The sequence below is a fragment of the Herpailurus yagouaroundi genome, unplaced genomic scaffold (assembly GCF_014898765.1).
Source record: "Herpailurus yagouaroundi ecotype Mexico unplaced genomic scaffold, PumYag 210, whole genome shotgun sequence".
NCBI lineage: Eukaryota > Metazoa > Chordata > Mammalia > Carnivora > Felidae > Herpailurus > Herpailurus yagouaroundi.
The window spans coordinates 27,105,572-27,131,485 of NW_024412441.1; the positions used below are offsets into that span (position 1 = coordinate 27,105,572).

Sequence of the window (25,914 nt, forward strand, 5' to 3'; positions counted from 1 at the left end):
GGATCCCGCAGAGGAGCCACCCCAGAGCCCGGGCTCCCGCCCATCCCCTCAGCCCCCGCCCCTCCTCACCCCCACACCCATCCTGCGCGCGAGGGCACTTTCCCCGGCACCCGCCCCAGCACCACTTTGCTCTGACGTCCGCCTGCCCAGCTCTGACGATCGCCCCCGCCAGCCACCCTTATAAAGGGGACTTTTGCCAATACTGGCATCGATTGCCACCTCAGCCGCGTCGCGCGCTCTGCCGGGGCGCCCACACCTGTCAACTCCGCGCGGGTCCAGGTTCTGGGAGACCTGGGGCAGGAACCCAGCCGCCTGGCGCTACTCCTCGCCCCTTGGCACCCCGGACCCTCCCCCTCCCTCGGCAGCCTTGCAGCCCCCAACCACCAAGGTGCCTGGGCGGCGAGGAGCTCCAGCCGGCGGAGCACTTCTCCGCGCGGCGACGACTCCAGGTAGGAGCAGAGCAGGCATCCCGGGCGCGTCGGAGCCCGCTCCCTCGGGGACCCGGTGGCCGCCCAGCAGGCGTTTTAGGTCGGAAGGACTCGGCTTTTGTTGCCTCTTGGTGGGGATGCGCGGGCGGGTCCACTGTCTGGCACCCAAGGCTCTTAGGCTGCAGCGGCGGGAAGTCTGGGCGCAGGAGAAGGACCGAGGGGTAGCGGGAGGGTCGGCGGGGGTTGGGTGGAGGGTGCTGGGGAGCCCCCAGGCTGGGCCCAAGAAAGAACTTCCCAGCTCGGTTGCTCACAAAGGCGGAGCTCACCCAGCCCGCCCGCGCGTCTTTTGCTTCCCCTGAATCAAAGGGAAGCTAATTCTTTCACCCAAGGACTCATCACCCACCTGCGAACACAAATACCTGCATTTCCCCCCAGAAACGTGCTTGTGTGAACGCGAGTGCATGAAATAGCCATGGTCACGAGGGTTGAAAAATAACAGAGAACAAGAATTCCTGAAGGTGAAGGCGTTAGAATTTGACATATGTCTCTTAAGAAGTCTTGTTTTTAATACGTTTGACCCCCTCTTATATATTTAGGCAATACGTATTTTTAAATCGTTTTCTTGTACCTACCATTAAGTTCAGGAGGGGGGGAGATGAAAAGAGCAAAGAACAATGGAAGAGCCAGAAGAGCAGGCTAAAAGGTGCATTCTTTAAACAATGTGCCATCTATAGTTGCTACAGTAACTTGGACCACGGCACTTGTTGAAAATTAGAGTTGATGTGCTTTTGAAACTGGTTTTCCTAAAGTTTTTTTTCCCCCAGATATTTGTATGGCACATTACTTTTGGAACCATTCCCTACAATTGTTTGAAAGGAGAGATGGAAGAATGAATGGATGACTGAATGTAAGAATATGTTAGAATTTTCAGGGTAGTCTTACAATAATTCTAGATGGAATAGTAAGTTAGTTCCAAAAGCCAGATGCATCCTCTTTGTAAATGATCTTAACTGTGACTCAGTTATGATACAAGACAAGGTTAATTTTAAATTAAAAAAATTTATTAAGCACAAAAAGTGACCATGATTACATTTGGTAAACAGCCATTTCTATTTTTTTCCCCCCTTGGAGGCTCAAAACAATGTTAAACTGTTAAATACTAATTAGAATAAAATAGTGGACATGTGTTGTCAACTGCTAGTGTCATGCGATTTCAATGTGCTTTTTCTGTAAGTGGCACAGGATCTCTCATGAGCCAGCTGGTTTATTCCCAGCTGCTTATGCATGCTTGGCTGGTTTATAACGCATTACTGTGTTTTCTTCAGAAATCTTAATGAAGTAGCTCACTGTGGAAGAATCTGGACCCCTAGATAAAAATGGCTTTCCATGTGGAAGGACTGATTGCTATCATCGTGTTCTACCTTCTAATATTGCTGGTGGGAATATGGGCTGCCTGGAGAACCAAAAACAGTGGCAGCTCAGAAGAGCGCAGCGAGGCCATCATAGTTGGTGGCCGAGACATTGGTCTGCTGGTGGGTGGATTTACCATGACAGGTAGGTTCTGATGCCTCTGCTCCATGCTGCCCACCCCTCCTTGGCTTCTCAGAGTGACAAAGCAAACATTAGCCTTTGTCCTTTGGGGATTCTTTAAGTTCATTACTTACATATCCTAAAAATAATTTTACTTTTTGAAACAAAAATAAGTGGGTGTCCACTCAGTAGAACTTGAACAAAATGATTTTATAAAAATCGCTGGACACAATATCAATGAAACAAATCTGGAGGATCCGGACAGTTCAGTGGGTGGGAACAGAATAAAAACAAAGGAGAAAAGTGTCTTAGTCTTACAAGCTATGTGATAAAATCAGTGTCTCATCATGTTCATTAACACAGGTACAAAGTTGTGAATTTTTGTTGTCTTAAATGATGAATGTCAATGAACATTAACTCATGATAGTTTTCAACTGAATAAATCAATTAGGGGCAACACAATTCCATATTGAGAGATGCCCTGTTTTGAAACCTAATCCTCCCATTTAATAAACCAATTTCCTCAGAGGAAGATAATCACATGTTAAGAATCCACAGCCCTGGGGAAAAAAAAAAAAAAAAAAAAAAAAAAAAGATTTCCAGGAGGCTTGATATAAAAGGGGGAAAGCTAGGGCGTGTCCCAACTGAAATGCCTTAGCCTGCATCTGCAGCCCTTTCCTACTCAAAACCCTTTGGGCTCAGAGAAGCTGATATCTTTCCTCCTGTTCCCAAAGGTGGTTCTGTTTAAGTGGTAACTTGTTTCTCTTTTATATTCTTATTTGTTGTTGAAAATATTTCTGAAAAACAACAATTTAAAATTATATCTTTAATATTATTTGATATATATTCACTAACAATAACATTTCACTTCTGATTCTTACTAGGTTTTTAAACATTAGCAACATAATCCAGACTAACCAGAACTCTGAGGGCCCATTGGAAAATATCCCATGAGAAATCATATCCAAATGATGCCCAGTTTCCGTCCTGATGTGCTATTTAAATATGATTCATCTGTATATGAAATAGTTTAACAGAACAGTCTGTGAAGACTGCATCCCTGCTGGCCATCTGAAACCTACAATGTTCTAGAATAGTTTATGGACTATAGGTTTTATTTTTCAGACATGCTCATTTTATGTTCCTTTAATTCTTCTTCAACTGTATATAGTTTCTTATGATCATTATGAGGCTGTTTATATGTGACCACTCTGAAAGGTCTCTGGAAGTAAGGACTGGTCTTTTGGCAGCCACACCCTGGGACCCCTCCGCAATGCACCAAGTGCAGGCCTCTAGCTGGCTTTGCTTCCTTTCTAGAATATAAAGGCACAACATTTGTAAAAAGGTCCTTTCTTACCCCCGTGTCTCAATTTTTCTATATACTCACATATATAGAACAAATTGTATTGTGCAAAATATTTTCTGTGATATCTAATATACACAGATAAGTAGGAAAACATAAAGATTAAGAATCATCCATAACCCTACAACTTGCGTATGTTTACTGAAATGTTGGTATAGATTTTCAGATGTTGTTTCCTTATTATCCTGATGAACACCATACACAACTTTACATCTTAATTTTCATTTTTCATTATAGCAACAACACTTCTTTTTTACCCTAAAGATCCAGATGTGATACTGGCATCTGAAGTGAAGCAAAACATTGTGATTATATTCCCTTCAGGTTTCTCCTATACCAAGAAAATGAGAAGAAAAGTGAAATAAAACAATAGAAACTGATTTCACTCAAAAAATTGTTGAAAAGAATAAATGAGTTGCTGTACATCAAAGTTTTTATTCATTGAAAATTATTATAGTGTTCTATGACTCTAGTTTAATATTAGATCTATTGTGTTCATAAAGATAATATTGCAGAATTTGTTTTTATGATCTAGAATGATTATTTCAACCTAACAGTTTTTTAAAGTGTATAGAAGAATTTGAATCATGATTATTTCATATGAAGTTTCATAGTCTATCTCAATTTTTAAAGATTTTTTTCCAGTCTTTAAGAACTGAAAAGAACCTTGGTCAATATCATAACTCATTTAAAATCTGAACCATATTATCTACATCTTGTCAGATTCATTGATCATATATATTTGTTAAAGAATAAAGATTAAAAAATAAAAATGCATATAGTTTAAAAGAGTTATTGTTCTCACTGATAAATCTGACATGAAATATACAAACATGCAGAGCAAATTCTGGCATAGAAGGGACTAGAGTGATAAAAATGGATGGACTTTAACCAGGATAAGTAATCAAGTCTTCACTTCTATATGTTTACAATCATTCAGACACCAATTTTGTTTTTGGATAAGGGAGAGGACATCTACACAATGAAAAATGATCACTTATAAGCTTTGTGCTCATAAGACCATTTCCTTTATGCAATGAAACATTGCTAGTGTGTTCTTAGGGGTTCCAGTTTCCTAGTTTCCAGATTCTCCTAGAATGAGGATCAAGTCTGATTCTATGACTGTGAAAATAATTTCTTCAAGTCCTAGTTAGACACCAGTGGAGGGGGAAACCCTGTTTAAATTTACAGGAGGGCTTAAAATGGGAAAAACAAATAATAGTTTTTGTTATTTATTCACAGCCATGTAAAAGCTAGCAAGCAGATGAGAGGGGCTGATATATGCATATTTGTCCTAATTTAGGGTTTTTGTATTTCCATTTAAATGTGCTTAAGATTTTTTTTCTAGGGAGATCTTTTCATGTTAACCTTTTAAAAAAAATACTAACCTTAAAACATTCCCTTCTTTGCTTGGTATCTGGATTAAACGCCAGATAAATTTTGGAATGAACACAGTAGAAACACTTGTCTTTGATAGTTTCAAATACATGTTTACTTACATTCTAATTGTGAGATTTCAGAGACTTTTTCAGAGTCAAATTTTTTTCCCAGTTGGATGATATAGCCTAGAATTCAGACTCCTATCTGATAAGCCAGCCCATGTTCCTCATAATTTTACACGCATTCTACAAGGGATTCTTTTAGATATTTTGGCAATATTCTTAAAAGGAAATAAACTATAAAGCTTTGGGGCACCTGGATGGCTCAGTTCAGTGACCAACTTCAGTTCAGGTCATGATCGCGTGGTTCACGAGTTTGAGCCCTGTGTCAGGTTCTGTATTGACAGCTCAGAGCCTGGAGCCTGCTTCAAATTCTATGTCTCCCTCTATCTCTTTGCCCTCCCCCCCACCCCCCAGTTCTTTCTCTCTCGCTGTCTCTCAAAAGTAAATAAACATTAAGAAAAACTATAAGGATTTAAGTGTTCCATTAACTTTAGCTTTTCAGGAAGAAGCATATATGATACTACCTTCTCAGAGAAAATGGTAGAGTTTATAGATCCTTCTTTGCCCAAACTTGTTTACCCAACATGTGTTTTCTTTGGATCCTTGACCTCTTCCTTCAACTGTTATGCTACAGGAGTTCTATTAAATAACATCTGAAGAAGACATATTTCTTATTATTCTCTGTGAAATATCAAATATCTTACTAAAAGACCCAGATTAGAATGAAGAATGCAAGTGGGTGTGCAGTCAACATTCAAATTCTAATATCAGCCCAGGTCCTAAGCATATGTTAGGTACTTGGAAAGAAGGAGGAAAAACATAATTTAAAGTCACTTTAGGACACCTTGGAGTAAAAGTGTCATCTCTCCTTTAATAATTTAAGAAAGTAAGTAAAATGTTAGGATGCAGAACAGCTCTGCCAAAATCCTATGTACCCAGAGTGTTTAAGAAGTGCCCCTATTAATTAAAAATAAAATTTTTAAAAAGTACATACATCTACAACTGCGAATGCCTCTCCCTGCCCCCTCCTTGAGGAAGATAATCGTGATCCATGTGAAAAGATCAATACAATTAAAACAGAAAAACCTTAAAATAAAGAAACTTGACCTCAACAAACACAAGGCAACACTGTCCAATAGAAATACAATGTGAGTCACAGAGGTAATGTTAAATTTCCTACAAACCTTTTTTAAAGAACATTAAAAAGTAGAGGAATAAGTATAATGTAGAATAACGTAATAAAAAATAAAGTAGAATGTATTTAACTCAATACACTGAAAATGTTTCCATTTCACCATATAATTAATGCAAAAACAATTATTGAGACACCTTACATTCACCTTCACATATGAAGTCTTTGAAATCCAGTATATATTTTACACCCAGAACACTTCAATCCAGACTAGCCACATTTCGGGTGCTCAGCAGTCACCGGAGGCTACTGGCCACTGTGTCAACGTGAGCAGGTCTGGGGTATGAGGAGTTTGGCAGCGTCTTTCCCTCACTCTTCATTCTATTTCAGCCACCTGGGTCGGAGGAGGTTACATCAACGGGACAGCTGAAGCAGTGTATGTACCAGACTATGGTCTAGCTTGGGCTCAGGCACCAATTGGATATTCTCTTAGTCTGATTTTAGGTAAGTGAAAATTTAAACTTTAGTGACACACTCAGTAAAGCATAAAGAACAGGAGTACAAATAACAAATGAAATAACAAGTCAAACTGTAAATAACTATTGTGGGAAAAAAATGTTACCAGAATTCTCTCAAGTAGGTGTTACCAGAAATCAGTAACACTAATGCTTAGATTATTTGATCTCTTGATTATGGAATATGTTTTTAGTCCCTTGATCTGATGGCAAGAGAATAGTCAATTTCCTAATGTATGATTTTTTTTCTTTCAAAAATAGTGTAGAGATATCATTAACAATGAATCAACTTGAATTGTACCTGAATTTCTTTTTGTAAATAAAACTAAGAAAAGGTCAAGAATATTATATAACAGAGTTCCTAAATATTTTTTGCCCTTAAAATACTTTTATTGGATTTTGTGCTTAATCAGCGTCTAAATGTTATTCTGGGTGATACAAAGGCATTTTAGCGAATGCCACGCTGGCCCATGTTTTTAAATCCACATGCCTCGGATATACTATTCAATGGCCCTTTCAATGCATACAATGACAAAACGTATTAAGAAAGTCATGTTTTGTTACTAAGTATGTCTTGGTTCTGTATTCACAGTGTATTTTAGTCTGGTTCCTCCACACATATAAATGTTCTAAAAAATGTATTTCCCTTGAGAAATTATAACATAATAAAATGTTGGCAAAGACTATTATATTATGAATTTTTTATTTTCTCATAAACACTTTAATTTCTTTTAGGTGGTTTGTTCTTTGCAAAGCCTATGCGTTCCAAAGGATATGTGACTATGTTAGACCCGTTTCAGCAGATCTATGGAAAGCGCATGGGTGGGCTCCTATTTATTCCTGCGCTAATGGGAGAAATGTTTTGGGCTGCAGCCATTTTCTCTGCCTTAGGTAAGGACCTCTGCCTCTCTGGTTGATGAGTAGCACATACACAAATTTACTCCCTTCAGCCACAAGCCAGGCTACCTGCAGCTTCCCTCACCTGAATTAATGCAACCATCTCCCTGCTTATGGTTCAGCCCTCTTCCTCTAGTCTACATATGGTAGCCAGACTCATCCTTCTAAAACACAAATCTGATCATGTCCCTTTACTGTCCCTTTCTAAACTTTAAATGGACCCATAAAGCTTTTTATGACTTAGGCTCTTGTTTCTTTCATCATCCTCCCCCCCACTCCTCCTTACTTTTCTAGAACTCTAGACCTCCTGTCTTGCCTCTGACACTGTGCAAGCCCAGGTGCCCTCTGCTTTGGACTCCTTTCCCCCCCTACAATTTTGCACATCTGCCTAGAAAACCAGGAATGTCCTTCAATCTTCTTATAGATGTCATTTCCTTGGGCCAGACATCCTGACCTTGCCAGATGCCTTTCCCATGGGCTTCCTTAGATACCTAGAGTTTTATTTTCATTGGACTTGTCACTTTGTATTATTATGTGTCTGTTTATCTATATCATGCCCAAATCCAACCTCACAAAGGGAGTTCTAAAGTTCTTGAAGATAGGGCTTGTATCTTGTTAACAGTTATAATCTTCTCACAAATGAATGAAAGAATGAATGAATGAATGAGTGAATCATCTATGGCTATACTTTCTTCAAAAGAGGAGAAGAAAAACATTATTTCCTTTCTCAGTGTAATCCCAGTACATCCTAAAGTACTGGGTTGTATATATGTTTAGGGATCTAGAAAATGAATGGAGACTTCTTAGGGTCTAACTTACTACCAAGACCAATTAATGCTAAGAACAACTTATCCTTGGCCCATCAGTTCTCAGCCCACTTGTAAGGTTTAGAAAACAAGATGGTGGAAGATCGGTCAGGCTCAATAATTTGCCTTTTCATCAAGGGGAAATTTCACTGAGTGCTGAGTTCCTTCTTGAAGATTAATAGACTTGGAAGTTCCATAACCTTCCTCAGTGAGCTGTGTCCGTGTTTGATATCCAGGCATCCATGTATGTTTCTCTCCATCTCTTCTTACAAATGAAGATAAAAGGCTTATGTCTATAGCTAGACCCTAAGTGGTCAAAGCAAAAGTAAGATAAGATGAATTTCCTTCTATGGTGTATATTCTATACTACAAACTTACCTTCTGGCTTCAGTATTATCATCAGATCTGACCTCTGTAATGTCAGACATTAGTTTATACTTCCTTTCATGACATTATTTTTTAAACTCCCATATAATCTTATCTTGTTGGTCTCCAACTATAAAATGAAGGGATGATTTGATGTAGAAAAGAAAAAAGTTTGATAGCTATAAAATATTGTAATAACTCAGTGGAAAATGTTGCACTTTCTAGGTACTATATAATAATTCTCCACAACTACCACTGCACCTATAGCCTAATGAAATTATGTGTAAAAATACATCTCCTTTCCCGCCTCGCTGTCATTAGCCAAGAAGCAATGGTACTTTGTCATTGGTTTTAACACTAGAAAATGTTGGTTTTAAGAACAGCCTGCTGAGATATTTAAAAAGGAGTGGGCTCAGTAGCTAACAGAATGAATACAAAATGTTCACTTTCATGGAATACAGATCAATTTATGTAACAGAGCCCTGAAGGGAGAGTTAAAATAATAAACTAATATTTCTAAAGTATTTTTGAAATATAAACTTGAACCAAACTCTAAACTTCGCTCAGTTAGTTATTATTGTATATGTGTGTGTATCTACATCTGTGTGTTATGTCACTATATATGTAAAATGTGTTGATATCTATATATCCCTCTCTACACAGATGCACACACATATCAAAAACATGTATAAAAAACATTGCTGCTATTGTTTGGAATATATGCTTTTGTAAAGAGAATGTGTCTTTCTAAATTAACACATATTTTCTTCAAAAATAATAGTGGGACATAATTCGAAATTAGTGTTTATTAGAAGTAAGTTGGAACACTTAAGAATAGACAAATATAACATTATCACCTTCTTGTGAATGTGCTGAAACTTAGGAGAATTTTAAACTATCTTCTTGGCATAAATGGACAACATCCTTTACATACATTTTTTTTAAAAATGTGTACTTATACTTCTCACAGCTCAAATTCGGTGAATTTTTATAACTTTATTTTATGTTTATTTTTATGGCTTCATGATTAAACTAATATTTCACAGCAGATCTGGAAATGTAACTTCAATTTTAGTCGCTATAAATGATGGAATTATTTAGAAAATATTTTAGAGAAAAAATTAACCCCAATCTTAATAGTGATAGAAAAATGGGTGATTTCTTTAAAACCACTGAGTTACAACCAAATGGCAGTATTTACCAGGACCCAAGTCTTTAAAATCCTAGTCCAATGATCTTTTTTTCTGTAGCATACAGCCTCCCTCCCTACCTTTTGGAGGTATGGAATTAATAAAAACGTCACAATGGGTAGAAAGTTAAACAGCAGCCCAAAGAGGCAGGTAATAATTGGAATTTTCATTCCTGAGATATGACTTAGAAATGTTATTAAAGTCAAGAACCAGACCAAAAGAAGATTGGCAAAGAATCACAACTAAGGTTTCAACATGAAGCAAAAACTCAGTCCGCTATCCAAAGTCACCACCTTTGCACTGATCCAAATTGACCACCTTCCTTCATCTTCATTCTCCAATACCAGACTTTTCTTTTTACTAATTCATTTTTACTTATAAAAATAATTTAATTTTGTTACCAAAGCCAAATCACTCAGAAAAAAATTCTTGAAAAATATTTTATATTGTTATCTTAGATCAAAATAGTTTACACTGCTCCTTGAGAAAATGGATTTTCGTCTCTGGTGGTTTGCATATGCTATTAGCATGCATTTGAGGAGTGGTAGCAGAACATAAGATTGAAATTAATGATACAAAAAAAATCACAGATTTGTTGCACGTATGTTGGGGTTCCTATAATTGCTGTGTTTAACAATATGAAACATAAACTATGTAACTTTTGAAAACGGTGGAGAAAGGATTTGTAAAGCAGCAGGTGAATTCTGAACTGGAAGTCCAAGAACCATAGTGGTCCAGTGTCCCTATCCTCATATTCTCATTGGAAATATAGACATCAAAAACACATAAGCAGTCAGAAGATAAGAAAAACATAAATTTTATTTCTAAGGGAGGTTTAAAATTCTGATAAGGAAAATTACTTAAAAATATGATGTTGAAATCTAGGGTTCTTCAATACGTTTGTGTCCTAGCAGTAGGACTGGATTAAATTTACCAGTTTTATTACTTTCTCCTACAATGTTGTCTTAAACCTTGGCACTTTATACCATCTGTCATCTAAGAAAAGCTAGCAGGGGTCAGAGTTAATGCAAAATGGAAAATGAACATTAATTGTAAAATGTGGAAGTGGGTGATTGTGCTTATCTCATGAATATGAGTAAATACATTGCATATATTTAATTAAAGTCTGTTTCGCATAGCTAGTAAAATTATTGTAAGTTCTTTTTCTTTTAAGTCTATTTATTTTGAGAGAGACAGAGATAGTGCAAGCAGGGGAGGGGCACAGAGAGAGAGAGAAAGAGACAGAGAATCCCAAGCAGGCTCCACACTGCCAGCCCACGCAGGGCTTGAACTCACCAACCATGAGATCATGACCTGAACTGAAACCAAAAGTTGGATGGTTAACCAACTGAGCCACCCAGGTGCCCTTGAAAGTTCTTATAATGGTATTAAATTTAATATATTTCATGGAATTCTGAGGTCATATCATCAATTTTGGGTGCTCCCACCTATATAAGTTACCAAAGTGCCAATTTCAGGAAGGAAGAATATATTATAGATTTTAAGATTTTGATATGACAATTCACTTTGGCTGTTATCATCCAATACATTTCACATGACACAGAGGCACTACCTGCTGGTACTGAACATTCAATGTATCCTTGAACAGAAAGTGGAATCCATTTGAGTACCTTGACCAAAGCATTCTCTTGTCTGCTTTCTTCAGGAGCCACCATCAGCGTGATCATTGACGTTGATGTGCAAGCTTCTGTCATTGTTTCTGCGCTCATTGCCACTCTCTACACACTGGTGGGTGGTCTGTACTCCGTGGCCTACACGGATGTAGTTCAGCTTTTCTGCATCTTCATAGGCCTGGTAAGTGGGGCCATTAACAGACTTTCTTCCTTCCTTTCCTTTCCTTCTTCTTTCTAAAAGAATGTGGTATTTTATACTAACTCAGCAAAATGGAATAGAAACGTTGTTTTCCATCATGAGCAATACATAGTAAGTTGTGTATGATTTGAGACTTTAAATTTCTCAATTAATTAATTGGATGAAAAACTGTAGTCATTTAGTTGGATTTTGACAGAAAATATGCCCTCAGTTTAATTCTTAGCAAGGTCTAGGACTTGCTTTGCTTCATGCCCACATTTGATGGAAACTTATGTATGCTCTCCCTTGAGTTTGAAAGCAAAAAACACTTCACTCAGAGTTAAAATGTCAATGTTGGTGCTTACCTGCATTAGTCTTTTAACCTTCCCCTGTATTAGTTTTAATTCCCTAAGACTGCTCATAAGACAGAAACTATCCCATTGGAAAAACTGTGGGTTTCAATATTTATCATCACTATTTGGGGTCTCAAAACAAAGAAAGGGCACAAGATTTATTATGTATTGTTTGTAAGTTCTAGATTAAATTAGGTAGTATATGTGTGTTTATTCAGTAAAAAATACTGAATTATGGAGACGTGAATATTGTTGGTATTATATTAAAAGTGCTTTTGTGTTTTACATGCACATTTTAGTCAATGTTGAGCCTTTGCAAACTCAACATCTTAAAATGTCAAGACTGTATTATTATCCATATAATATCCAATGCCTAAGACAATTCTAAGGTAGTATAAAGAAAATGGTGTGACCACTCCGTGCTGGGCACTGTATTGAGTTCAGACATGTGTATGTTATCTCAGCTGTGTGTCCTGTAGGGGTGGTGCCCTCGTAGAAAGGCCACGGACAGAGCACATTGAGACTGCACATCATGACTCACTTTCCACAGACGATTAAAGCACCCTTGAGCCTCCTCTTTTTTCCTTATTTTTCTCATAATGAAAAGCTCTTCACCCTATGCTAGTGTTCACACTAGACAGTCAGAAAAATTTAAGTTGAATCTCAGACTCATTTTTTGTTTTTGTTTTTGTTTTGTTTGTTTTCTAGCATAATTAATAATGGAGGAAAAAATTTGAAAGAACTGACTACAACTAAAGTTACAGTTCAGCCTTAAATTAACATATGCTAGCAATGATCATAATATTTCCTCTTTTTCCCCTAGAATTGATGTGCATTTCATGGAATTTCATTCACTTATATTTTAATTGAATTCAAGTATATTTAATTTGCTTAATGACTCCTACTTTTTTAATTTTTAAATTGTCAAAAGCAAGTGGGCAGTGCTGAAATTCACAATTCTCCTTAGCATCATCATACACTTCCAGAAATAAATCTCTGTTCAGAATCTTGGAGGCATGGTTGGTTTGGCAATGACAGCTCTCATGATGCACTGGTATTCTAACAAACACAACCTCAGGGGATGAAGCTATTTATTGACAATAAATGTAATTTCTCATTGCTTTTCATGAGACCAGAACTTAAAATGCACAGGTGCATAAATCAAGCATGCCAGTACAAAGATGGTAGGGCAAATATATGTGGGTATAAATGTTAGAGTGCTTTTATGCTACAAAATGTAACTAAACTGATAAGGAATCAAGTTGTCTTGGTTATAAGTTAAGGGTCTATTGATTTGACTGAATAAAAGGCCAAGAATGGTTTGTTTTCCAACCTTCAAATGGCTATACATGGATGCATAATTAATGTATCAACTCACACCTTACCATTTCCTTTTCTCAAATTCTCCAATTCTGTTGATTTTATCACCATCCTTGGAGCTCCACAACTGTAAACATGAGGTTCATCTGCTCATTTTCCCTCTCTGAACTCTCTTCCCACTCTAATGTAAGGACTGTTGAATCTCTCTTCATAATCCTTTTTAGTACCAATATCTTTCTATTTCCAATATCATCACTCTATTTCGGGCCTTTACCTGAGTCATATCAGTGTACCTACTGCTTTTTCTGACTTATTCTTCTCCTAAGGTCACTGTTCACATCTAGAAATTAAAATGCAGAAGAAATATACTAAACTCTTTTTAAAACTCAGAAGAAACAACAGGTGTTGGTGAGGATGTGGAGAAAGGGGAATCTTCTTACACTGATGGTGGGAAAGCAACAGGTGCAGCCACTCTGGAAGACATTATGGAGGTTCCTGAAAAAGTTAAAAATAGAACTACCCTGCATTCTAGCAATCATACTACTAGGTATTTACTCAAAGAATACAAAAATACTAATTCAAAAGCATGCATGTACCCTGATGTTTACAGAAGCATTATATACAATAGCCAAATTATGGAAGGAGCCCAAATGTCCACCAACTGATGAATAGATAAAGAAGATATGGCTCATATACACAATGGAATATTAGTCGTAAAAAAGGAGTGAAATCTTGCCATTTGCAATGACATGGATGGAGCTAGGGAGTATTATGTTAAGCAAAATAAGTCAGTTGGAGAAAGACAGATACCATATGATTTCACTCATATGTGGAATTTATGAAATAAAACAAACAAGCATACGGAAACAGAGGTGAGCCAAGAAACAGACTCTTAACTATACAGAACAAACTGATGGTTACCAGAGGGGAGGTCAGTGGGGGAATGGATGAAATAGGTGATGGGCATTATGGAGGGCACTTGCCATGATGAACACCTGGTGTTGTAAGTATTTAACTGCACACCTGAAACTAATATTACACTGTATGTTAACTAATTGGAATTTAAATAAAAACTTAAAAAAAAAACTTAGAAGAAATGCCACTAGCTTCTAGTTGCCTGCAAAACAAAACACCAACCCTCAGCTTACAATTCAAATTTCTCTCCATATATTTATGTTTATCTGCCCCATTTCGCTTAGCCACTTGTAGCCCAAAAGATGTGTGTGCACACCCTGTGTGTTCTCCTCTTTGCCTTGTTCCATATAGATGGTCTCCCCATTCACTGCCTTCTTTTTGTATTAGCACTGGACTCACGCCTGAAGGTTTGTGACACCCACCAAGTTCTCAATCAGGTCTTTCCTTGTCATGTTAAAAATTGGACATCTTTATCTAATTCAAAGAAAACAATAAGTGTTTATATATCAATATACTCAATGTTCTCAAACTTAACATTCTCTTCCCAAAGATTTGTTGACTGCTCTTATATTTGATATGATATGGTGTAATTAAGCACAGGTATAGATAATATGTTAGTCTAATTTTTGTAAATAAGTATTTCATGGCATCCCGCAGAGAACTTAATTCCAAGTTCTCCTCCGTCTGAACAAGAGGAACAACCGAGCTATGTGGTCTGTGAGGAAACAAAATATGTGGCGAAACCTTGCATATGTTAAACAGGTAAAAAAATTGTAGCTTAACAGTCTCATGTCCCTCTTTGGTTGTAGTGGATCAGCGTCCCCTTCGCCCTGTCACATTCTGCAGTTGCTGACATTGGGTACACTGCTCTGCACACCAAATACCAAAAGCCTTGGCTGGGGACCATTGAATCATTTGAAATCTACACTTGGCTTGATAGTTTTCTGTTGTTGGTAAGTAATGCCCTTACCTGAGGAATGCAGTCTCATTTTTCCTAAAATCGAACATATTTTTAAGATTTTAAGACTTATATGTATATGTCACCTACTGGCTCATGTATGTTTCTGCACTGACTACTTCCTGTTGGAAGGCTGGAGCCACTTACTGACTGTGGTAGCTGATTAGTGTCAAAGTGGAGAGAGAGTGAAGCCTTCACGGGACAATGTCAATGGGGTAATATATGGTGTGTACCCATTTCTGCTGTGCTATAAGTGAAGAACACCATGCCCTACCCCCAGGTACCTCCCCAATCTGAAGCCAAGCCTTCTAAAAGCTTTAATTTGTATTTTTGGTTTAGGCATTACAACCCACTTCTTCTGAAAATAAGTAATCCATTCAGTCTCTAATTACTAAGTAAGTTAGTCGTGCCATAAGACCTTTAGTGCAGACAGAAATTGGAAAAAGAGGTGTCCCTCAGGAAAGATACCAAGAAAGAAGTCTTGGGAAGTCAGAGATAGCTTGGGAACTTGGCAGGACTTTGGGGTGAAGGTGGGGCACAGAAGAAATAAAGGCAGATCACAGATTGAGGAAAGATGGGAAAACCAAAAGAAACTGCCAGATATTGTGATTTTGCTACCTGGAATGGTTACTTACAAAAATAAAACACTTATTTTGATTTCAAAGTAAGAAACAGATTAACATTTATATCAAAATTAAAGGGAAATTGTTTATTTTTTTTTCCTTTTTAGAGGGTTCACAATAGTTTGTAATTTCACTTTGTCATTATGTCACTTTGGTAAATTTCAGCCCTGAAGGCAGATTTGTCTGTCCCAATAAGGAATTTCCTGGTAAGAAGACAGGAAAACAAGAAAACAAGTTGTTTCTAGTGGTGCTGAGGAGAGCTTCTTTCCCAAAGATTGTAAATGTATTGGCCAACATTTTTCTAGATTGGATTATAATTATGAATTCAATGGATAATGGGGTTAAATATTATGTGTGTTTGAACTTATATCTGCATAGCAGATATATTTATGGTTACATAGGAGAAGATTATGACAGAGAAGATAGGCAGTTTGTTCATAATCACACCATTGTCTGAGTGAAGGATTAAAATAGAGAATCAAGACCCAAAACTTATTTCTCCTACACGACACTTTAGTCCTCAGATTTACAGATCTTGAAGATAAGGCTATATATCCAATGACTGCTAAGGTTTCTTCCACCTCAAAAAATTATATGACTAAGTTATGTTCATTCTTCAAAATGCAACACAAGTGAAAGTGGAATAATAGATAAGGAATGAATAGATGAACTACAGAAGGAAGCCTCCAAATGTTTCACGAGTGGTCTCCAGCCTTCCAGTTGTCTCTCTGAACTTCCACTTGTCATAAATTTATCATTTATGGACTCCTGCTCTGGATACCTTTAAGGTATCACCCTGAACCTGCTCACTGACAACATTCCTCACCTGGCCCATTGTAATGGCCCTTCACGGTCTCCCTGCAGCAGCTCAACCAAATCTCACTTCTCCAGACCCATCTTCCACCTCACCATCAGAGCTTCTGTTTGTCTGTGGCAGTCAGATTTCACCTCACTTACAAAGCTCTGGTGACTTAAATATCCAGAGAGATTGGCATGTAAATTATGGTGTAGAGATTCATATAAGCATCTAAATTGTTGATGAATGTTCATTGGCATAGAAAATGTTAGTGATATACATACATTCCTGACTTATCACGGTTTGACTTAACAAGTTCTCAACTTTATGATAGTGCAAAAGCAATAGAATTCAGTAGAAACCATACTTTGAATTTTGATCTTTTCCTGGGCTGGCAGTATGCGGTACTATCCTGTCTCTTGTGATGCTGGGCAGCGGCAACCAGCCACAGCTCCCAGCCAGCCACGAAGAGTAAACAACACACACTGACAAACATTCTGCACCCATACACCGTGTTGTTTTCCACTTTCAGTCTAGTAATCAATAAATTATATAAAATATTCAATGCTTTATTATGAAGTAGGCTTTGTGTTAGATGACTTGTCCAACTGTAGGCTAATATCAGTGTTCAGAGCACCTTTAAGGTAGGCTAGGGTGAGCTATGATGTTCAGTAGATTAGATGTATTAAATGCATTTTTGATTTTGACTTCAGATATTTTCAACATATGACAGATTTATTAGGATGTAATCCCACTGTAAGTCAGAGAAGATCTGTATTGACTTACAGGTTGCAAACCAAAGGAAAAGTTTTGGAAAAATATAGACTTGAGACATGGATTATGTATTTTAGAATTTATTATTTTACTTTTTTTTTTAACTTTGAACATGTATAGCTTTTATAAGGAGGAGATTGTTTTGGAATCAATATGTAACAAGCACTCTCATTGGCACAGGTGTGACAATAATAAACAATACATTCCAGAGGCAATTAAAGAAACAACTTCAATACATTGTGATATGGGGAATTCATTCACCAGTTCACTCATGAGCAGTGACTGTATGAGAGTCAGAGGACCATGGCAGTAATCAAGGGGAAGGTATTCCCTTGCCTCCTGTCTCCCACACACCCTGACCTTTAATTAAGCCAAAGACATGGTGGTCTCATAGCTGTTTCATTGTTTTTGTTTGTTTGTTTCTTCTTCTGTTTTCACATTAGATTCTTTGCCAGGTGCTGCTGTCTTCTCTCTCCATCTCCACCTAGTGACGCCTTCTCAGTGCTTCAGAACTGACTCCCTGTCATTTCTGCAGGTGTTCCTGATTGCCATGCAGCTGTATATACTTCTTTATAGCAGGCAACAAATTACATTATAGTTCACTGTATCCAAAATGTTTATGATTGTGTATCCTCAGTAAGAATTTTAAGTACATCCCCCAGGCACCTGGTGGCTCAGTCATTGAGTGACCTACTCTTGGTGTCAGCTCAAGTCATGATCTCATGGTTCATGAGATCAAGTCCCACTTCAGGTTCGGGGCTGACAGCATGGAACCTGCTTTGGATTCTCCCTCTCTCTACCCCTCCCCCATGCTTGTTCTCTCTCTCTCTCTCTCTCTCTCTCTCTCTCTCTGTCTCAAAATATATAAATAAACCTTAACAAAAAGAACCTCCAGATGAAAACAAAGCTAAGGCTTCTGGGCTTCTGGGTAGTTGTAATGCAGCTTAAAGTAGGGAAACCAAAGAATAGAAAAGATTGTGTGATATAATTATGAAGGAAAAAACTTGAAGAAATTCTTTGCAGTTGAAAATGTGATGATTGCAGTTGAGATGTTTGGCATGTATGAGAGCCATACAAATGACTACTGTGCATGTAACTGTACAACTTCTTATTTAAAAAATACCTAATAGATGTTATTTGCCTCTAATTTATTCTGAGTCCCTGCTGTTCCCATGCAGATGCTGGGTGGAATCCCATGGCAAGCCTACTTCCAGAGGGTCCTCTCTTCATCCTCAGCCACCTATGCTCAAGTGTTGTCATTCCTGGCAGCTTTTGGGTGCCTGGTGATGGCTTTACCAGCCATACTCATTGGGGCCATTGGAGCATCAACAGGTATATCTCTTGTAACTTCACTAATGGACCCACTGAGGCTTCACTGAAGTGACCAATTACCACCCAGCCGGCCTCCCTCCCCCATTTTCCCTCTTATCCACACATAGTTGATTGTTTCTCATCATATTCATATACAGACATTTGTTATAGCACTCAAACAATTGTATTTTAGCTCCATGCCTCCAAAAAGCATTTGATTGCTCTCCCCACCAATAAACATTTGTGAGCATGCCCTTCCCCCCCCCCCCGCCCCCCTTGCTGGTATACTTATCAATTGTGTCTATGTAATCCTGTTAGCAATGTTTCTCAACCAAGGTGCACATAGACATCATCTGGGGAGGGGAAGGGACTCTTGAAAAAAATACCCATTTCTATCCTACCCCACAGGGATTTTATTTTAATAATCTAAGATGGATCCTGAGAGCAGTGGTTTCTAAAGCTGCTTGGTGGCTCAAAGTGCAGCCCAAGTTGAGAGCCACTGGCTTAGAAATTTACCTGACACCTGCAGACCACTTTGAACTTGAGATTCCTGATTTACATTTTTTATATTTTGCTAATTACAAGTTTTCTTTCTTGGAGAAATCAATAAGTAAGTTTTCAAGATAAAGATAAACTCAAGGCACTAAGTAACTTAGAGAATAATTTACTCAAAATCAGTAAAAAAAAAAAAAAAAAAAAGCATAATGAAATGCTTATCTCCCAGTAGCCTCTATCTAGAACATTTTTAAAATCTCACCCTTAATTTTACTGAACTTGTTAATTACTCTTGATGCATATATATCTATGCTATGCAGCTTCCAAGGGTATTTCATGAAAATACAACACAATAATCCAAATTCAAAGGGGTCCTGTAGGTAAAGGTCATTAAAACAGATTAAAGAAGCTTACCTTTTACTCTGCTGTGTTTGTAAAGTTGATACAGGGTAATACTCATGTGGCTACTTTTATTTTCAATTAGTACAGCTGTTTATTAGATTATTTAACTTTTACAAGAAGTAGTCATGATTCATAATGTACACTCTTCATTCCAATTGTTCATCCATGACATAAATGAACACTTAACAAGATGACTGACAAAGGTGATTATATGCCTTTGAATAAAAGATAGCATTTATGTCACAATCAGAAAACAGATCCGGCCATCAGGAGCACTCATGCATATGTGCATGTATGTGTGCGTGTGTGTATGTGTGTGTATTGTAGGGCAACACACTGAAAAACACAATGTCAGCTATTTTTTTGGAATAGGTTCATATTCTTGGTTGTTGTTTCTGGTACCATAATATCTCAAGGAATGCTGTAAAATTGGCTTCAACAAAGCATGGCTTTGAACTGTAGTGGAAAATGGGGGAATAAAAAAATAGTAGGATCCAAGGGAAACCACTCTTATTCAGTCCTGTACTTATGCCATCAAAGAAGTTCAGCAAATAAAAAAGGAGCTATAGTAATGTACATTTAAAGATTCCATTTTATTCTTCAGCACATAATGGTACAAACAGTAAAGAACTATATATTCAAAGATAAACTTTTTTTGTTTGTTTTTCACCACTATTTTCTCCATCTTGTGTGGTGCACAACAGGATATTTTTTGTAACCCTTACAATGAAGCCTTCATAGCCATTCTGTAAATAATATGCAAAAGCATATTAGCACAATGCAGAATTACCTTTGTTAAAAAATAAATTTAAAGATGTAATTCCTTCTATGAATTCTAGACTTCAGCAGGCAAACATATCATAAAATTTAAATGATCTTATAACATATTTTACTAGTGGTTCACCTGAGATTCTGTTGGAGAAGCATAGTATTAATGTTGGTGAGTCTTAGACTGCTAATTGATAGGTTTGTATAATTCAAAACACTCAGTTGTATGAAAAATTAATGGTTCATGAAATCAAGCCCTGCATTGGGCTCTGCTCTGACAGCACAGAGCCTGCTTGGGATTCTCTCTCCTCTCTCTCTGCCCCTCCCCAGTTCATGCATGCACACTCTCTCTTTCTCTCTCTAAATAAACTTTAATTCATAGATACATGCATAAATAATGGAAAATTTTGGAAATGATGCTGACCGTGTTGAATTGATCATGCAATTCCTTCAATTATGGTAAAAAACTTAAATTTTCTGAAATAAAAAAAATACAGTGTTTTATTTTATTTATAGTATCAATATCAGGAATAATTTCCAAGTTTCAAATTTTAAAACTTAAAAGCACATTTACCATTTTATTTTTTCAAAAAACCTTTTATATATTTCAAGAAACTTCATGTTGCCTACTTTAGCTTTTTAAAACATGTTTCGAACATTTACATACATTCTTCTCTGTATGAAAATGTACAGTTGTATAATTTATGTATGTAGTTTTTCTTCTTTTTTCTTTTTTTAATGTTTATTTATTTTTCAGAGGGGGGGGCAGAGAGAGAGGGGGACAGAGGATCTGAAGCAGGCTCTGTGCTGACAACAGATAACCTGATGCAGGGCTTGCTTGAACTCATGAACTGTGAGATCATGATCTGAGCCGAAGTCTGATGCTTAACCGACTGAGCCACCCAGGTGCCCCATGTATGTAGTTTTTCTAAGTCAGCTTCACAGTGTTATTTTGTGAAGATCACATAAATTGATAGTATTCTGTAATTAAATTTTACTCCAAAGGTCAATCTATCGAATTAACTATAATTTGGTGAATTCCCAGATTTGGCTGAATATTATCATCATTCAGACATATGCAATCAGAATATTTCAGGATAGGGATGTAGGACTCTGCATTTTAAAGGCATGCATGAGAGATCCCAATGTTCATTCAGGTTTGCAAAACACTGGATTAATCCAATGGTGATTCTTCCTTTTATTTCTTGCTTTAACAAGATAAGGCGCTTGCCATCCTCTGCCCATTTTTTTCCTTATCCTCACAACTATCAAACTGATTCATTGCTTTTAATAGCCTGGCCCACAGACTTAACCAGAGATGTGCTGCAAAACATTGCCTGTATACCTCTGATGCACATGCCCTCCTGCTTCCTCAGGAGTCCTTTTGCCTTTTATGTTTTGAGTTCTGTTACATGGAGTTCAAAAACCTCCTGAAAATGTCAGCCTCATACCTGCACTTTCTACTCAATAAAACAAGGACTTTGCTTTATCTATCATGCCTCCTATTTCAAGTAAGTGGAATTCAATGCAAGAAGAGATTTAGTTGGGAGAAAGACAATGCTGAGGGAGCTCCAAAACCAAGTTTATATACAGGAAAAGGATGCATGAGAATAACCTCACTATTGTCTATCCATTAATGCTTCTATGACTAAAGACTTAGGACTGAAACAGTACTTGTCCCCTCATACCTCCAACTGGCTGAAGAAATAATCTATGCTTTTGTTTTATAACATTTTTTCTATGTTTCTGTACAATTTGATGTCACAACTGCAGAAAAGAAATAGATAATAGGCAGGTAGTAGATAAATGAATAGATAGATGATAGATAGCTGGTGATAGATAGATGATAGATGATAGATAGATAGATAGAGAGATAACAGGTCTTGTGAATAGGGCTAAGTGTAACCAAAACCCATTAGAAGCCAGAGTTGAATATAAGACCATTTCACTTGACCAGTACATGGATTTCCTACCTACTTAGACCAACGTACCTTATTATACTAATTACACTTCTCTGATCAGACTAATTCATACATTCTGAATTTATTTCAAAAGCTCCCAGAGAATAAGATGACCCCCAAATGGATAAAGAGCATGTGGTTCTTTAGTTATTATTATATTTGTCATTTCTATTCAACAGACTGGAACCAGACTACATATAAGCCTCTAGATCCCAAGGACAACGATGAAGCAGACATGATTTTACCAATTGTTCTGAAGTACCTCTGCCCTGTGTACATCTCTTTCTTTGGTCTTGGTGCAGTTTCTGCTGCTGTTATGTCATCAGCAGATTCTTCTATCTTGTCAGCAAGTTCCATGTTTGCCCGGAACATCTATCAGCTTTCATTCAGACAAAATGTAAGAACAGTCTTTTCCAGTGTAGCATTATTGCTTTTGTCATCATTGCATTTATTTTATCTGTAATATTATATATTTACTAATATCCTATATTAAAATCTGACCCTACTCTGATTAAGCACACAAGATTAAATAATGCTGAATTTTATTTATGCTGTATATGAATATTTTTAATGCATCTTACTATTCATGTTAGTATGTAAGGGAACAAACCAACGCAAGCATTTTTCAAGAGGTACAGTCATATTGCTACAATTCACATTTCTTGTCTTTCTAATGAAAGTAATGAAACCCAAAACATCTTAGAAAAACTTTGAGTTTAATCATGTACTATAAGAAACTTGAAGCAGAGCATGGTGAGTACGTTATTTTGTGGTCATTTGTGTAGCATCTGCCCCACCCTTCACTTAAACTCCCAAGTCCATGTTCATGAGAAAATAGCCTCTCAGTGTGATTGTCCTTAATGAATCAAGTGGGTGCAGAACAGGGCTATTGTGTCACTGAGCGGCCAGGAGTTCCTGCCCACCTTCTTCCTTCACTAAGGCTTTGTTCTTTGTTTTTCCCTAGTTTTCTAGGTCATAGTTAACAAAATGGCGCCACATGTTTTTAAGGTGGCTGGCCTTAAAGATGGTAGGACTCCTAGAAGAGAGGAAAGAAGGGTGGGCCATGCATCCTCCTGGCCACATAAGAACTATTCCTTAATATGAAAAGTACATGAAATCTTCTCTTCATTATTTTTTTAAAAATTTTTAATGTTTATTTCTTTTTGAGAGAGAGAGAGACAGAGCATGAGCCGGGGAGGGCCAGAGAGGGAGACACAGAATCTGTAACGGGCTCCAGGCTTTGAGCTGTCAGCACAGAGCCCGATGCGGGGCTTGAACTCATGAACCATGAGGTCATGACCTGAGTCGAAGTCAGTCGCTTAACCAGCTGAGCCACCCAGGCACCCCATCTCTTGCATTATTCCCCTGTGACAGCACAGAAGCTCCTCTCACCTCTCCCCCTGCATATTCAGAGAAAAGTGCAGCTGACCTGTGCTTCCTGCACAAGACACACAGAAACCTCTCCCAAAGGCCCGCTAGGGAAGCCACCTGGATTGCTTGCTTCCTATACTGTCGTTTAGGTTGGTTTTGCCTGCAATGAGCTATTTGAACCAGGGGAATTGTTTAGACCTGCTTTAAAGCACAGAAATGCATTTCATTCTTCACTTAAATGAGCCAGTGCACTGTATGAAAAGCTGTCACTGTGGCATTTTCTTGCAGGCATCAGACAAGGAAATCATCTGGGTTATGCGAATCACAGTGTTTGTATTTGGAGCTTCTGCCACAGCCATGGCCTTGCTGACGAAGACTGTGTATGGGCTCTGGTACCTCAGCTCAGACCTCGTTTACATCATCATCTTCCCGCAGCTGCTCTGTGTGCTCTTCGTCAAGGGAACCAACACGTATGGGGCTGTGGCAGGTTATGTGTCTGGCCTTTTCTTGAGAATAACTGGCGGGGAGCCATATCTGTACCTGCAGCCCTTGATCTTTTATCCTGGTTATTACCCTGATAAGAATGGCATATATAATCAGAGATTCCCATTTAAAACCCTTTCCATGGTTACCTCATTCTTATCCAACATTTGCATCTCCTATCTAGCCAAATATCTATTTGAGAGTGGAACCTTGCCACCCAAATTAGATGTGTTTGATGCTGTTGTTGCAAGGCACAGTGAAGAAAACATGGATAAGACAATTCTGGTCAAAAATGAAAATATTAAATTAGATGAACTTGCACCTGTGAAGCCCCGACAGAGCATAACTCTCAGCTCAACTTTTACCAATAAGGAGGCCTTCCTCAACATTGATTCAAGTCCAGAAGGGTCTGGGACTGAAGATAACTCCTAATGACCCCATCCACATAAAATACTGCTTTCACAAACAGAGTGTTATAGCAGGCTAGTCCAGGAAAGATGGGTTGCATCATATAAAAAATATACTTAAAAAATAAACAGCATTCAGGTGGATAAAAATCCATATAAAAGTGCAGTTGCACAAATGCAAGCCAAGTTAGAAGGAATCATGTATGAAAGCAACAGATTGCTTTCTCATCGGTATTTCTCATCCTCGTTTGACTCTGACTCTAGATATTTTTGTTAAATATTCAAAAGTGAATCAAGCCCCACTCAAAGAACAGAGGGTTAGAGTATTTATCTTTATTCAGAAAAAAGAAGTAGGTATGAAACAGCCAAGGAAATTCAGTAGACTTGCTCTAGACCTTGTCTGCTAATGCACTAGTGGGTCTGGTTTATTTTCATGATGAAGTTCAGAGAGTAACTTGCCATCACTCAAATGAATGGTGCAAGAAATTAATGGGTGATTGTCCTGGTGTCCTGATGGTTAACCTATTCTTGCATCTTCTGAACTAGAACATTTGCTGAATATGCAATTTGTTTCTCTTTGTAGTGACACACATTATTCTGAGCACAGGCAAAGCAAACACATATGCAAAATACTGTGTCGTGGAATTTCTTTATGCACAAGGTAATAGGAAAAGTAGAATCCATCTTTGTAGAGGACCACTGGCTCCTCTGAGTGTGCCTAACAGCTACCATGTGTATTGAGAAGCATACCTAGAGTATGGAAGGCATGATTATTAGACAACCTTAAAGCAATAAATCAAGAAGGCCATTAAGCAGAAAGTGACAAGAGCAGGTTTTTGTCTTCATCTGAAGTTTATAAAGTTTTGCTTCATGATAAAAGAAGTAGTGTCCCATATTACTATCTAAATTGGTACTGGAAGTGAAATTGAGCCTTATCTAAGGTGAGATAACAGTATAGCGCCAATTAAGATTAGTGAGAGACAAATGGCACCTCCTGATAAAACTAGAAAAATAAAACCCTCTCAATTTTGGATATTCATTAGTGAAGATGATTTAATGTTAAGAGAGTGACTCTGTGGCACTTTTTGCAAAAGCCAGTCTTAGGTACTAGACAAATCATCACTACAAAAAGTAGACAGTGAATTTTAAGATGCAGATGAAAGAAGAAAATAAAAATAAGTCCTAAAGGGAAAAAGCCATCAATTTTAACATTTGGTGTCCACATAACTTTCATGAGGTTGGTCATTAAATATTATCTTGCTCCTTTTCTGGAGTTAAAAAATATGTATGTGTGTGTGTGTGCGTGTATATATATGTGTGTATATATATATACACACGCACACACATGTATATGTATATATTTATATTTATATTTATTTATTTATTTATTTAATGGTTTGTACCATTTTAGAATTTTAAATGCTTTCCCCGTAGCCACATTATAGAAATAACCAGGGCTATGTCTACAAAAGCAGAGTGAATTGATGAGCTAAAAA

The 25,914-nt window shown here is 37.5% G+C and overlaps 1 protein-coding gene across 2 annotated transcripts; it reads left to right on the forward strand.

Moving 5' to 3' along the window:
* Nucleotides 1-25,048, forward strand: SLC5A7 (solute carrier family 5 member 7). 2 transcript variants are annotated; one of them, XM_040454142.1, is made up of 9 exons: nucleotides 1-449; nucleotides 1,754-1,982; nucleotides 6,286-6,399; nucleotides 7,146-7,301; nucleotides 11,336-11,484; nucleotides 14,879-15,022; nucleotides 18,399-18,552; nucleotides 22,337-22,554; nucleotides 23,817-25,048. In XM_040454142.1, the coding sequence occupies exons 2-9, from the start codon at nucleotides 1,805-1,807 to the stop codon at nucleotides 24,441-24,443; spliced, it is 1,740 nt and encodes a 579-aa protein (XP_040310076.1). In that variant the 5' UTR covers nucleotides 1-449; nucleotides 1,754-1,804; the 3' UTR covers nucleotides 24,444-25,048. The 2 variants fall into 2 exon arrangements, with proteins under 2 accessions (XP_040310076.1, XP_040310077.1); XM_040454143.1 differs by lacking the exon at nucleotides 1-449 and having other exon boundaries at nucleotides 1,677-1,982.
* The last annotated feature ends 866 nt before the right edge of the window (nucleotides 25,049-25,914 follow it).